Below are 14867 nucleotides of genomic sequence, written 5' to 3' on the forward strand. Positions count from 1 at the left end.
GGTCAATAAGTTGCAGAACCATTCACAGTAATTCCAAGATCTCTTTCCGGATTTGCAAGGCATAACTGAGTCCATCATTAGGTGTATGCTGTCAGATCAATCTTCTCAACAAACACTACCTTACATCTATCAGAATGGAATTTGGCCTGCTGTTTTGTTGCCCCATCACTTAGCATTGTGAGATCCCTCTGACATTCCTCACAGTCAGCTTTTGGTCTTGCTACCTGGAAAAATGTGTCAGCGCTTTATTATTCACCCTCTGTTCCAGATAGTTTATGAGCACTTGGAACAGCAGAGATCCCAGCACACATTCTCCAGAGGACTCCAGGGGTAATGTCCCTGTACTGTCCAATCTTCTTATTTTTTTCCATAGAGTTTCCAATCTTTACCTAGTCACTACCTAACCACTACAGGATTACACCAGTTTCATTTTCCAAAAGTCTTTGCAACGCCAAGTGTTTGGTTGGTTTTTTTGGTTGGGTTTTTTGTTTTTGTTTTTGTTTTTGTTTTTTTTAAGAAATCCAGACTTATTAATTAAATCACCTTTACCAAATGCTCATCCAGTCATTCAAACAACATGAGCAGATTTACAGGGCAGGACTTGCTGCTGCAGAAGACAACTTGACTCCTCTCTGTCATCGCCTTTATTCCTCTGAACGAACGCTAACTCTGTTCTTTTTTTATAGTTTCTACCAAGGTGCCTAATACAGAAACCAGATTCACTATTAGTTTCCAGTTTCCCAAACGCTCCATGGGCCCCTCTTGAAAAGCCTGACACGTTTACTGCCTTTCATTCTTCCATTCTAAGGCCAATTTAAGCAATGATTATACACAACCGTGTGTAACTCAGCAACTTCACCACCGAGTTCTTCACAAAGTGAGAACTTTTCCTAGCAATTCATTGTGCCGATTTGCTCCAAAACGTCAGCCTTCTGTCAGCTTCCCCCAGCCTGTCCCCCAGAAAGGAAGGCTCCACATGGGAACTGTTCTGCAGTGAATAGCAATGCAAATAACTTCCCTGCTACAGCTTTACCTTCCCTTAGCTCACATGTAATATTATGATCATCTATCAGCCCATTGGGATCTTTGGCAGGCTTTCTGCTTTTGACAGTTAGACAAAAAGCTTTATTTTTTTTTTATGCCTTTATAAAATTGTTCCTCAACATTTTTTTGGCCTACCTCATTATGGTTTATATTTAACTTGCCAAAGTTAATGCTCTTTCCTATTCTCCTCATTTGGATACAACTCCTGCTTCAGAAAGATGACTTGTTTCTAGAAGCCTTGTTTACTTTACTGTTTAAGCCAGTCCTTCTTCATTTTTGTGGCTTTCCTTCAACCTCTTATTTCCACTCCCTTCTCAGACTTTCACCATCAAAACTGGACACAGTATTCTAGAAGTCTGGGGTTGTGGGGTTTTTGCAGGGTTGGGGTTTTTAATTTTAAACCAGTGCTACACACGAAATTTCTCAACTTATGTGTATACATATGAACCTGAAATAGCATTTCAGCTATGATATTTTGTTGAGATTACATGAAGTTTTCTCTGTGTCTGTTTCCCAGACAGAGTTTTTCTGTCTTGAAGGTATAATCTGCATTTGTTCCTCGCAGATGTCTTATTTCATATTGGATGTATTAACATATATTTTGTTGAACTGTGGCCATTTAAATCAGGCAATCCAGATTGTTCTCTAAAAGTAACCAATCCTTTATTTAGTACTCTCCAATTAGCATATCATCTGCACACTTAACCTAGGATTTTTTTCAGCTAGGATTATTGATGAAGGCATCAAGCATTGCTAGAATGAGAACTGATCGACTGAGGACCTAATAAAAAAAAAAAAAATTAGTCTTTCATTACCAGCAACCACATTTTGAGATTTCTCAGGGCATTGCTCTTTAATCCGTCTAGCGCTTGCTTGTGCTTGGTAAAGTCTGAACTCACATTTACCAATAAAGAAGCACTTACCAAGAAGAGTTACATCCTCTGAAAAATATTTATTCTATCTCAACTATTTCCATCATATTTTGCCTATTTACATTTAAAATTGCACTAAAAAGTCAGAAACCTTTAGAATGGGAAAACATTTATTCATTTTATTCATGCTTGAAAACAGCCAAACCAACTTTATCCAAATAATAAAAAAACCCAACAAAAACACACATTTTATGGCGAAGACCAAGCCTGAAAAGTGTCAGCCGCAGAGATGATGTTTTCCTAATGATATGAGCAACTGAAAACAAAAGCTAGAATAAAAGAAAGCATGCAGCTCCAATTCTTAAATCAAGAGGCAAGCTGATTTGGCTTTAAGAGTTCTAAATATGTTAAACTATGATACCTGGCTTGGTAATATTAACTTTGCATAGTTCTTTGAGTACGAGAGAAGTTTCAGAAGAGAAAGAATCTTAAGTGTAGCACAGAATTCTTTGCAGAACTACTGGTCAGCCATCCTTACACCAATCCTAGGTAAAATAATGAAATGTTCAACACTGAATTCAATTAATAAAGAATTAAAGGACATCCTGGAAAAAAATGTCAACCTTAGTAAGGTTCAGGGTTCATATTAGAGAAGCAACTGAACATAAATCCCCAGCGAGATACTGAAAAATATGATTTTTCAATGTATGAACAAAACAACCACCTAGTTAGACTAGAGACAAGTTACTACCTCTTTGCATGGTATTAGTTCAATGCAGTTAGCTACTGGGAGAAGGTGACTGAACAGTGATCTGTAAGTAGCTGCCGAGGGAGAGAATAATTAACACTTTGGATTCTAGCAAGCAAAAAACCTCCTTCTTGATGCCAAAGTCTTAAATAAATTTAACATTAAAATAAGATTAGTATTTTTGCAATAATGAGTTTACAATAGGAATAATGTAGCATATTATTACCAGATTCTCCATCAACTGAAATCTTTAAATAAAGCTAACTAGCCTGTGATCCATGATGAATTTACTGGAAGAAAACATCATGTCCTGTGCCATGAAACAAATCAGGATAAGGGACCATTAATGGTATTTTTCTGGCCTTAATAACTGTACTAAACAGTCTTCCTTCTTCAGTGTATATAATTTATCTCTGCAGAATCAATATGTAACAACAGCCGTGCATTGGAAAGGGCAGTTAGGTTTCAGCCATTTAAAGAAAGGAAGGCTTTAGCTTCAGACATCTTACCACAGTTAAATTACCTTATATTCTTTTTCTATACTATTTGTATTTGATATGTACACAAACACAGATTTAAAAGCACTCAGAAAGTTCTTAAAAGAAGAGGATGATAATGTATCTACCTTCAGTTCTAGTATTTATTTATATTCTAACCAGAGTTCCAAAATTCACTCAGAAGATAATACTGATAATTGTTTGTTTTACACTGGTGATGGAAAACATAGTCTCAACACTTAGTGTGTTGTTTTTAAGGCCTGGCTGTAGTATCTGCTGGTTACAAGGCAATGTCAGATTTTTATTTTTAATTTTTAAAGTTTGCAGATACCATGTTTGCCAATAAAAAGAAAGAAAGAAAGAAGATACCACCAGTTTCACGCTTGGCCTGAAGGCCATGGTTACCCAACTTAACCTCTATATGTGCAAGTCATGGAAATTCCCTCCTCAAAAGAAATAAAAGATATCTTTCAGAAAAGTACCACTTGTGTTAAAAAAGTCCACCACCTCTTTTTGCCAAAGAGGTCACTGCACTAGAGGATCTCTTCCACATGTATTAGAAGCTTATACAAAAGTCAAATAACCATTCAGTCAAATTTTCCATTTGATGAACCAAACTGAGATCCTTGAGCCTCAACAGTATAATGTTCTTGCCAATCTCTTCTGAACTGTCTTCCAGCAATTCTACAAACTCCTTGAAATGCAGAAGACACACGGCGCATTAGAGAAAGCCATAAGCCCAATTTAAAGGTAAGTTTTGGTTGGTCTGTTATGATTACATTCCTCATTTCTGAGGTACTGCACCTCTATCAAACCTCTATCAGACCTCTATCAAACGGTACTGCAACTTTCCACCCTTTCAGAGGGAAACAAATTCTGGTTATGATTATGATTATGAATCTGATACTGAATATTGAATTTTGCATTATGAATTCTGATTATGAATCTGAATCTGAAATTCTGATTATGATATGATCCGAATATGATTACATTCCACATTTCAGACGGTACTGCACCTCTATCAAACCTCTATCAGACCTCTATCAAACGGTACTGCAACTTTCCACCCTTTCAGAGGGAAACAAATTCTGAAGAAACTAGTAACACTTCAGCTAACAATAACTTCTCGACACAGTAAGATGCACAACTTGTTAGTAACATGTCTTAGACTCTTTGGAAAACACTATTGCAAAGCCTCCAGGCACCTGAGGGATGCTTTACCCTGTTCTCCCAAGTAAAAAAAAAGACCACACTTTACTACTCCAGATAACTTAATCTGTCGCTTCATGACCAAAGCTTCCTAAGGATCGCATCATCTGGTACCAGCAGTGAGCTTGACCACACATCTGTATCATGCACTGACAATGTAATTTGTTTTATTATTCAACAGGCAGAACTCTCTACTCTTTGAGCAAGCTCCTAGTCAGACTGAAATCAACTAAGCCATTGCCACTGACCACTCAAACAGTCCAGAATTTCAGCACCGGTCTCCCCTTGAGCCAATTAAGTGACAGAGTAATGACACTTTTCAAGACAATCTCTGCAGATCACCCACCTTGAAGGATGAGAAGTCATCAAGGGAAGAGGGGAAAAAAACCCCCCAGTAAAGTAATTACTTACTTTGGGAAGATGACAGTCATGAGCGCTGATGCATAACCAGGCTTGCACGCTCCCTCAGAGAAATTTGCATACTTTGATGCCAATTCTGGAGGCCTGTGAAAAAATAAGTAGAGAGTCAGGACCCTCCTGGCTATAAATTGGCTTTTGCAATCATCCAAGTTATTTTTTTTCCTTACAGATTTTCTGAAAAACAGCTGTGAGGAATAATAGCAAACACCAACGGGCATTTATTTGTTGCAATATAGCATCACAGGAGAACAACAAACAAAGGATAGGGTTATAGATATCTGAAATACCACTAAACCACTAGTTTTACTGAAAGATTTTCATACCTAGGAAGGTAAAGCTCATGGAAGAAAAATATCAAGATATCATTTTAGACTTCAACCTTTCAAAAGGAAAACAAATAAACAGCACTTTGCTTTGGCTATTTTTCTAAAGTATGATCAAAGTTAAAATTATAGAAAAGTATTATTTAGAATATTATTTAGAAGATACCTTTCAAGCATTTGAAACAAACTGCCGAGCAGTTCTGACAGGCTGTCATCAAGGGATGCATGCTTTCAGCATTTGGAACAGATGACATTGCTGTTGTCCTGTTCAGATTTGTCTTAATTCAACTTGCCTAGTGATTTTGGGGCCAAATTCAGAATATTGGGGGTTTTTCCATTTAGTTTTTGTACAGAAACAAGATTAGCAACTCAAGAAAAGATACGTAAGTCCACTACATACTTTTACCATAGATCTACTGAGTGACCTAGAAAAAACATACATTTGTGTCCCTATTCACCACCTGCAAAATTTTTACATTCATCCATGTCACAAAAACATTACAAGGGTTAACTCACTTGTGCTTTCAAAGTAACATTAGATACCTTAATGTCAGTCATAGTATGAGAATTATTTTAATATTCCTTCAAAAAAATGCATTTACAGTTACATGCTCAACATTCTGTGGAAGTTGCAAGTGTTAACTACCGCAAAGAGTCGATCGATAATATTGTATTTGCTACACCATTTTGTTAGCAGTAGGCAAGTAATGTAAAGGTTTTTTCCTACAGGTCAACAGTAGGAGTCAAATGAAGATGACAGTACGGATCCGCAGAGTAGATCCACAAAAATAATTTTGAAGAGCCCATTATTATCACAACCATGCTTTCTTTTCCAGGCATCACCAACATGTACATCACCAATATCACTCAGATAGCAAACTACTGCTAAACGTAATGAGCATGGATTCAGAGGGTTTCAAGTGAGTGGACCACTGAGCTGAAGACAAGGTCCTGGAGGGATTGTGAGCAGTGGTGCAAACAGAACCCCAGCTGGCAAAATTACCTATCTGAGTGACAGTAACTCCATGCTGAACTGGTAGTAACTATCCTTCTTGTACTGGTCCTGGGGTCACTTCCCAAGAGATCACTAGCCAGTTCCAACTGTGTGATCAATAGATGGACAGCTAATTTTACAATTAGCTGCATACAGTACAAAACCTCCTAAAACTATAGTTCTCAAAGAATAAAATCTATTTCTGCTGAATAAAAATCTAAACCTTCAACAGCTGGAAGAGGAAATAAACTAGAGAAAATAAAAAGTCACTGTAAGTATTTAATTTCTTAAGACCTTTGCAGATGAAAAGCACTGGAAAAAAGCTTAAGAACATGGACCCGATTCTAATTCTGCCACAGATTTCCTGCATAGTTTTGGTCAAAACGTGATATTTTACTATCACAATTCCTCATCTATAGGTTGGCAGAACAATACATTTGACTATTTACACTGTCAGTTACTTACAGCAAAGTTTAGATTCCTCTAAATATATTCTATAGACATAGAGAGATAGATACAGGTGTAACATTGTCTAGCACAACCCCAATCCACGAGTTCGGTTTCCATAGGTGATATTATAATTACATATCTCTAAATGAGAGAGATGAAAAAGCATCTAAGACGTGAGCATCTAGAAGTTTGAATCCCAAGGACTTGCACCGAATGATTTGTGTTCTGACTCCAGTCAGGATCTCTTTAGAAATAGGCACAGGAAGGAAAGGCCTGTTGCTGACAAAACAGAAGGTTTTAATGGTGCTAAAATATATCCCCTTCTGCCACAGTCAAAAGGGACAGCAGGGTATACAGATCACAGATTGTTGCAGCATTTCATATATGAAGACATGTGGGAAATCTTAATCTTTATCAAGCAAACTTAAGTGTTGCTGGTTTTTTATTGTTTAAGCAACATACAGAAACCCCTAATACCAAAATCTTCAAAAACAAGTAGAAAGCAACTGGAATTTATCTGCAGCCACCATGGTAGTGAGTCATTGCTGGCAAACTTGTATAACTATTTCAACAGCAGGCCTTTCTCAAATGACCTCAGTGGTCACACAAAATATTTTGTGCCACAAACACAGGCATTTTTCTCTTTTCTGATTTAATGGCGCTTTCATTATCAAATTAAAATGTCACTCAGATGCCCATCATGGTGTTTCCGCAGAAGAATAGTAGACTGAAACCCTCACACATTTGAGTCGCACAGAATGCCAATCAGAGCCGCATACTGATGGTGGAGCTGTCAATTACAAAACCCACAAAGATATTCAGAGCTGCTAAAGCCCGCGGGGCCAAGCTGTTAACATTTCTTGGATGTGGTGAAGTTCATGATCCAGAGTGCCAGAGGCAGAACAATTCTCGTAAGCCAATTGCAGCTGCCATCTCCTATCATTCAACATTTGCTCATCTCCTTTCTTCTAGCCATGTATTGAGCCATCAGGCTACAGAAAACTAGAAATGGGCACTCTACATTTTAAATCCATCTAGGGACACATTTTATTTATTCGATTTCTTCAGATTACACATTACACACTGTCGTTGCCAGCATGCTCATAACGATAAGCTTACATTAGGTGTAACTCAAAGTGGAACATTCAGAGTAAGGCTGGATACAGCCTTGCTGTCTACCATTCTGCTGCCACATGAAGCTATCCAAGCTAACATCATTTTAGATGTATAAATTTGCTTTGTGTTTTTTTTCTGCAGGATTCACAGATCTCGCAGAGATTGCTCTTCCATAAATTGGGACTGCAAAACATACTGCATGAACCATCCCATAGAGAACTACACATTTTACAAACAAATCCAGCTTTGTGAAATCACACTGCTGTTAGTAGGTACACAGTTCTGTAATGCAAATGTGTACAGAACTGAAGTGTATGAATAACTATCTCCTTCATATCTGATGACAGTGTTCTTATTACACTGCTGCATATATTGCTGCTTCTTTGATTATGTTTCTTATTTCCAAATGGAAGAAGCGCTATTACTGAAAGTACACTCTGCAAAGGCCGCCTGACAAATTACCAAAACATGGTGCATGGCATTCAAGAGCTTATGTTTGATTCTTGTTTTATAACCCTGAATGCTGCTTACAACAGATGGGTCAAGAACTATGCACCAAACCAAACAATATTTCTTCCTTAGTGCTTTCCTAGTAAATAGCTTCATCTCACTAGCTGCACTACCGTGCCTGGAAGCCAAGGCTATCCCGATCACACAGAAAGCTGCTGCGGTAAGCCGGCCAGGGCTATCATGACTGTTATGGCACAAAGGTGCAGATCTCCTCTACATCCTCCAGGTCCAAGCGCATTATTCCAGCTCCTGATTCTCATGCTCCTAGTTCAAGTGCAAGCACCAGTTGGGTTGAGGCAGTTAAAGAGCTGGAGTGGAGACAGCAGAAAGGATATAATTAGATGACACTGCAGACCCTTAAATTTTGCTCAGATTTTGTGCAGGAAAAACCCAGTAAGATAATAAATTTATCCAGAATAAATAAGGGAAACAATTCATAGTCAGTAACTGTAAACACCTGCCATTTTTAAACAAGTGCCTGCATGAGTGTGAAGTTAAAGGGAAGTAATTAGCTTATTCCACTAAAAAGAAAATGCACTCTTGCTTTTTTTTCTGACTTTTCTCCTATAAGACTAGCACACACCCTGAATTCTTAAGATTTTCTGTGCTTCTCTACACTGTTATGTGGATATCAATCTTAACAACATTTCACAATTTGGATAAGTTAAAAATCTAGCTGCTTTCAGAGGATTTAGAAATAGTAACAAGATTTTTCCTTCTGCTTGCATTTGGCAGATGTGCGTCTTCTTTTAATCTCAAATATGGAAACGTCACCATGGTTAATTCCTTCATCATGTCTTGATCAGGGACAGCATGTCATCCTCATAGGACTGGAATCTAAATCCATTTAAAAAAAAAAGAAATTACTAATACAAACTCAGTGTTTGGATTACTAAAAAAAAATGTCCGCAACTAAGCTCATGTAATTGAATATTACAAAATCTACTTTAAGAGACAGATTTTGCCTCTTTGCCTTCCACACGAAATTACATTGTGGACTGTAAAAACTTAAAAACTTCATGTCCTTGAGATCATCTTATTTGAGCACTGATTTCTCTTGCTGTTACTCTTGCACATAAAATATATGTACTGATACATTTCTGAAACAAGGAAAAGGAGTTCTCTGGCCTTGGGGTTTCTTTCTCTTTGGTCCAAAATAACCGGAGTCTTATACCTACACAGCAGCTCTACAAAGTGTATGTCATGATACCTGAAGAATGAGTAGGAGACATGATGAGAACATGAAATGAAAGGCACATAAAACATGGTGGTTATTATGAAGTTATAATTAAATAATACTAGCAAGTAATTTGGCAGATCAAAAAAAGGCAGATCACTAAATCAAAGCAGTTAATGCTGAGACCTCATATCTACACCACACAAGATGCCCCGTCCCTGGAAACATTCAAGGTCAGGCTGGATGGGGCTCTGAGCAACCTGATCTAGTTGAAGATGTCCCTGCTCATTGCAGGGGGGGTAGACTAGATGACCTTTAAAGGTCCCTTACAACCCAAACTATTCTATGATTCTGTGATTCAGGGTATTTTATTTTAGATAGGACTCCAATCAGATTCCCTGGGCCAGATGTATCCATCACATACATACATGGCTCCATGTTGGCCAAAAGGCCAAGTTTTAGTTTGGACTCTTATGTCCCCAGTTAAATATTGTTGCATTTTGTAGACTCCTGGAATAAAGCTTTTGGTTTAGTTTCCCCCAAATAAGCCCGGGGCTACATTTCAAAACCAGTTTATGAACTCAACAGCATACGGTAAGAAACAACTATGGGTTTTGCTTCAAAAGGTAGGGTCTAGAGCACAAGTCTGATGAGGAGCAGCTGAGGGAACTGGGGTTGTTTAGCCTGGAGAAAAGAAGGCTCAGGGGAGACCTTATCACTCTCTACAACTACCTGAAAGGAGGCTGTAGAGAGATGGGGGTCAGTCTCTTCTCCCAGGTATCTGGTGATAGGATGAGAGGAAATGGCCTCAAGTTGTGCCAGGGAAGGTTTAGATGGGATATTAGGAAATTTTACTTCACTGAAAGGGTTGTCAAGTATTGGAACAGGCTGCCCAGGGAAGGGGTTGAGTCGCCATCCCTGGAGGTATTTAAAAGACGTTTGGATGAGGTGCTTAGGGACATGGTGTAGTGGTGGCCTTGGTAGTGTTAGGTTTATGGTTGGACTTGATGATCTTAAAGGTCTTTTCCAACCTATACGATTCTGTGATTCTGTGAAAATTGCAGGACTGCTCCAAACAAGACACTAATGAAGACATAATCAGAGTGGCTAGGGTGTACATTTGTTTATATTTTAATTAATATCAAAAGGTCACAGATCTTTGAATGGTGTTTGTTTTATACATCAATTACAGTCTAATAAAGAGACAGCTTCCAGTTCTCAGTATGCTTTTTTCATAATATCTCATGAGCTTGTAAAGCAACAAATTCCATTTGAGGGGGGAAAACCCTGAAACAAAACCATAAACCAGCCCTCCCTTCCCAACCATCAGGGACTTCTATTAGAGAGACGGATGAGAAAGTAAGTGCCCCACCAACTCTCCCCTTCATTACAGACCATCAGCCTCACAGCAAATACTACCAGTTCACTTAAAAGCATGGGAGGACACCTTTAGCAGGTCTGGTGATGCAGCTCTTTTACTCTCCTTCAGTTACTGCTATTCAGTCAGAGGAAGAGAAGTCATTAACAACAGACATCATTAACAACAACAGGAGCCTTCACCTATATAGTAGTCAATTCCCATACACCAGTAACAGCAAGGGACTGAAAAAACCTATTTGCACATTTGACTTTATAAGTAGAGTCATGATCATCACATCATTTTGACAGACGGAATCTCCCTGAGTGCATATGGAAAGAAGATGAGCTGATGAACCCTCCTCTTGGTACATAGCTGGAGCTCCATGTTCCACAGGAGTGCAGCATGGGTTAGGAAACACTGAGACAGAAGTTTAGGGAACTCTGATTGCAGCTCTGTTAGAAGTTTCCAAACTTTGATTCACAGAATTACACGGCCTGCTCATGTGATATTTGCTATTTTTCTAGTTCCAGCTGAGGAAAAACTAAACAAACAAAATACAGGAATGAGGAGATAGAAAGAAGAGGAAAAGCAGAATGCTTACACTGAAAGAGACAGGAAATGCATCTATCACACTATAGCCAGCTAAATAGATGTAAATATTTTCAAACGTTACTTCAGTATGTAAGCAAATTCCTCAAGGAGGTTGTATGACTGAATACGAGGAGAGATGGCCCAAATCCCTCCTTCTAAAAAGATATGATGCATGCTAAAAAAAATGTCCTGTTCTGCTTCTCCACCAAGAATTGTGGCTTCTCATGAAATTAATTTCTTAACAGCAAAGATAATCAACACATACTTTTATTTATTTGGACTACTCAAGAACACCAGCTGAAGAAGATTAGGTTACATTAAACTGGTCCAGGAAAACAAAGTTTTAAAGACATTCCACCAAAACCCATGACCCACCTCCATAGCCCTGAATGAAGACAGGACACAAAGTCAATGCTACCCTTTGGGAAGTGCATGGTAGGCAGAACGGCCCTGACAGCTGAAGACCACTGACACTCGCAATGCCATTCACCCTTTGTGAAACGACATCTTTGCACAAACACACCAAAGAGGTTTCCATCCACAAAAAAGGTATGAGGCTCCTACTTCCTTCCTTTGCTTCCTGTAAAGCCTTTGACACTGTCTCCCACAGCATTCTCCTGGAGAAGCTGGCGGCTCACAGCTTAGGTGGGTGTACTCTTTGCTGGGTAAAAAACTGGCTGGATGGCCAAGCCCAGAGAGTTGTGGTGAATGGAGTTGACTCCAGTTGGCGGCCGGTCACAAGCGGTGCTCCCCAGGGCTCAGTACTGGGGCCAGTTCTGTTTAATATCTTTATCAATGATCTGGATGAGGGGATCGAGTGCACCCTCAGTAAGTTTGCAGATGACACCAAATTGGGCAGGAGTGTTGATCTGCTTGAGAGTAGGAAGGCTCTACAGAGGGATCTGGGCAGGCTGGATCCATGGGTCGAGGTCAATTGTATGAGGTTCAACATGGCTAAATGTTGGGTCCTGCACTTGGGTCACAACAACCCCATGCAACGCTACAGGCTTGGGGAAGAGTGGCTGGAAAGCTGCCCAGCAGAAAAGGACCTGGGGGTGTTGGTTGACAGCCAGCTGAATATGAGCCAGTAGTGTGCCCAGGTGGCCAAGAAAGCCAATGGCATCCTGGCTTGTATCAGAAATAGCATGGCCAGCAGGACTAGGGAAGTGATCGTCCCCCTGTACTCGGCACTGGTGAGGCTGCACCTCGAATACTGTGTTCAGTTCTGGGCCCCTCACTACAAGAGAGACATTGAGGTGCTGGAGCATGTCCAGAGAAGGGCAACGAAGCTGGTGAAGGGTCTAGAGCAGAAGTCTGATGAGGAGCGGCTGAGGGAACTGGGGTTGTTTACCCTGGAGAAAAGGAGGCTGAGGGGAGACCTTATCGCTCTCTACAGCTACCTGAAAGGAGGTTGTAGAGAGGTGGGGGTCGGTCTCTTCTCCCAGGTAACAAGTGATAGGACGAGAGGAAATGGCCTCAAGTTGCATCAGGACAGGTTTAGCTTGGATATTAGGAAAAATTTATTTACTGAAAGGGTGGTCAAGCATTGGAACAGGCTGCCCAGAGAGGTAGTAGAGTCACCATCCCTAGAGGAGTTAAAAAAAACGTGTAGATGTGGCACTTCAGGACATGGTTTAATAGGCATGGAGGTGTTGGGTTGATGGTTGGACTAGATGATCCCAGAGGTCTTTTCCAACCTTAATAATCCTATGATTCTGTTCTGTGATTCCTTACTAAATTCCATTCCTGGTCTTTGACATACTAGGAATTAGATCACTAGGCAGAAGAAGGAATTTCAGATTAGTCTCCACAGTGCTAAATACATAAACATCTTAAGAAATGCAGCTATAAAGGATTTCTCTATCAGAAAGGACTATATCATCGTACCATCTCTTACAGTTCACAGAATCCAAGAACCCTGCCTGGACCTTCTCAATTAATAACCTTTTATCAACTCCTAAAAATAGTGTTGGGATCCTTGTGGACAAAAGAATCAGAAGTTTTCAAGCTAGAAAGTTTTTGTTTATTTGCTTGAAATAAGTAAATAAAGAAACTAAATGCTGAGTTTATAAAACCAGATTCAAAGGATGAAGATAAAAAAATCCAAGAAAAGTCCATGGCACATTTTGTATGTGACCTCATGCTGCATACTCCTCCAAGAATTGAGTAATATCCCTGATCTCCTTTGGTTTTTATAAACTTTCCCCTTTTTTAAAAATTTCTGTTACATGTTACCTTTAAGACTAGTAGCACAGAGAAAAAGCAGAATTGTGTTCAAATAGACACAGATAAGGAATAAATAAAACAGTCCATTTGAGGGTTTGTTTGTGTTTTTAAAGAAACAGGGAAAGGAGAAAACAACTGGCTGAAATACCAATTGTTAGACTAAACAAAAAGCATGAAATACAGAAAATTTATTTTCACAGAAGGCAGCTGTTTACCAAAGAACGAAAAAATAAAAAAAGTGAAGATGACTGCACCCTGAGTTTTCAATTATTTATTAATCTTTGGACAAAGAAACCTGTAACTTAATGAAGTAACTTGCTGATAATCAACATAATTCCTGAATGTATATTATTGGACTTTCATCTGTTCTAGTTTCCGTAGACCCAAAATTACTGGTTTCCATCCTCAGTAATAAGTGTCAACATTCTGGCTTTACAGATAAGAGACAAGGATGACCTAATGGAGGACAGTCACTTTTTTGGAGATAGGATGTGTCAGGACTCACTTAATAGTCAATAAAAACTCTCTCACCAGTCAACTGGGATTCCTACCTGAACTGCTTTCTGAAAGAACTGTCTAAAGAATGTCTAAACTCTATTTCCCCAAAGTCAGAAATGAGTGCTCCCTAATACTAGAACATGTAATTCTCAAAACTTGCAAAAATAAAATGCTATGATTTTCTATTTAAATACCTCTCAAACTCAGTGTTAGCACAATGGCCATAAAAAGTGAGCCAATTAAAAGTCTGATGGGAAATAAAATGCTCACCTATCACATCCATTTTTGGCCAAACAAAGGAATGCAAGAAGATAAATTGAAATGTCATCATTTTGTTGCTGTAACCCTTAAGTCTTCATCACCAGCCCTCATCTGTTACATCTACAAATGGGCAATGCTTTCTTTGGATCAGGAACAGTGTTTTTCTATTTGTAGTGTAATGAATCCAGCAGTGTAGGTCCAGGAGAGACAACCAAGTGCTAAAGAGATGAGAATAAATAATTCAACCCAATTAGAATCCAGGAATCCCCTGCTCAGACTAGTAGGAATCGGTACAACTGAAAACAAAGATACTCCCCCAAAGCCTACAGCTGTGGGGAGAACAAGATCACCTAAGAATTCCTGAAGCATCATGGCCAAAACTACAGTTTTACATCTGTGGATATTACAGATTAGTAGATGTGAATGTCAAAATCCAGTACTTAGCAGTTTTAAATGCCAAATGAGAAAATCAGTTACACTAAGCTTTTAATCGCCAAATCTTCCTTCTGAAAAATGTAGTTCATTTCATTGCAGAGCACAGCCAGGCTATGGAACACTTCATTTCAGAGAA

The 14867-nt window shown here is 39.0% G+C and overlaps 1 protein-coding gene across 5 annotated transcripts in view; it reads right to left on the bottom strand.

Annotated features, from left to right (window-relative positions):
- ST3GAL3 (ST3 beta-galactoside alpha-2,3-sialyltransferase 3) overlaps positions 1-14867 on the bottom strand; it is a 190327-nt gene that overhangs the window by 114754 nt on the left and 60706 nt on the right. For all 5 annotated transcript variants that reach the window (XM_072868662.1, XM_072868661.1, XM_072868659.1 and 2 more), the window contains one exon: positions 4782-4874. In XM_072868662.1, coding sequence (XP_072724763.1) covers positions 4782-4874 — 93 coding nt within the window. The remainder of the gene's footprint in view (positions 1-4781; positions 4875-14867) is intronic.

This window comes from Ciconia boyciana, chromosome 7, assembly GCF_034638445.1.
Source record: "Ciconia boyciana chromosome 7, ASM3463844v1, whole genome shotgun sequence".
Taxonomy (NCBI): Eukaryota; Metazoa; Chordata; class Aves; order Ciconiiformes; family Ciconiidae; genus Ciconia; species Ciconia boyciana.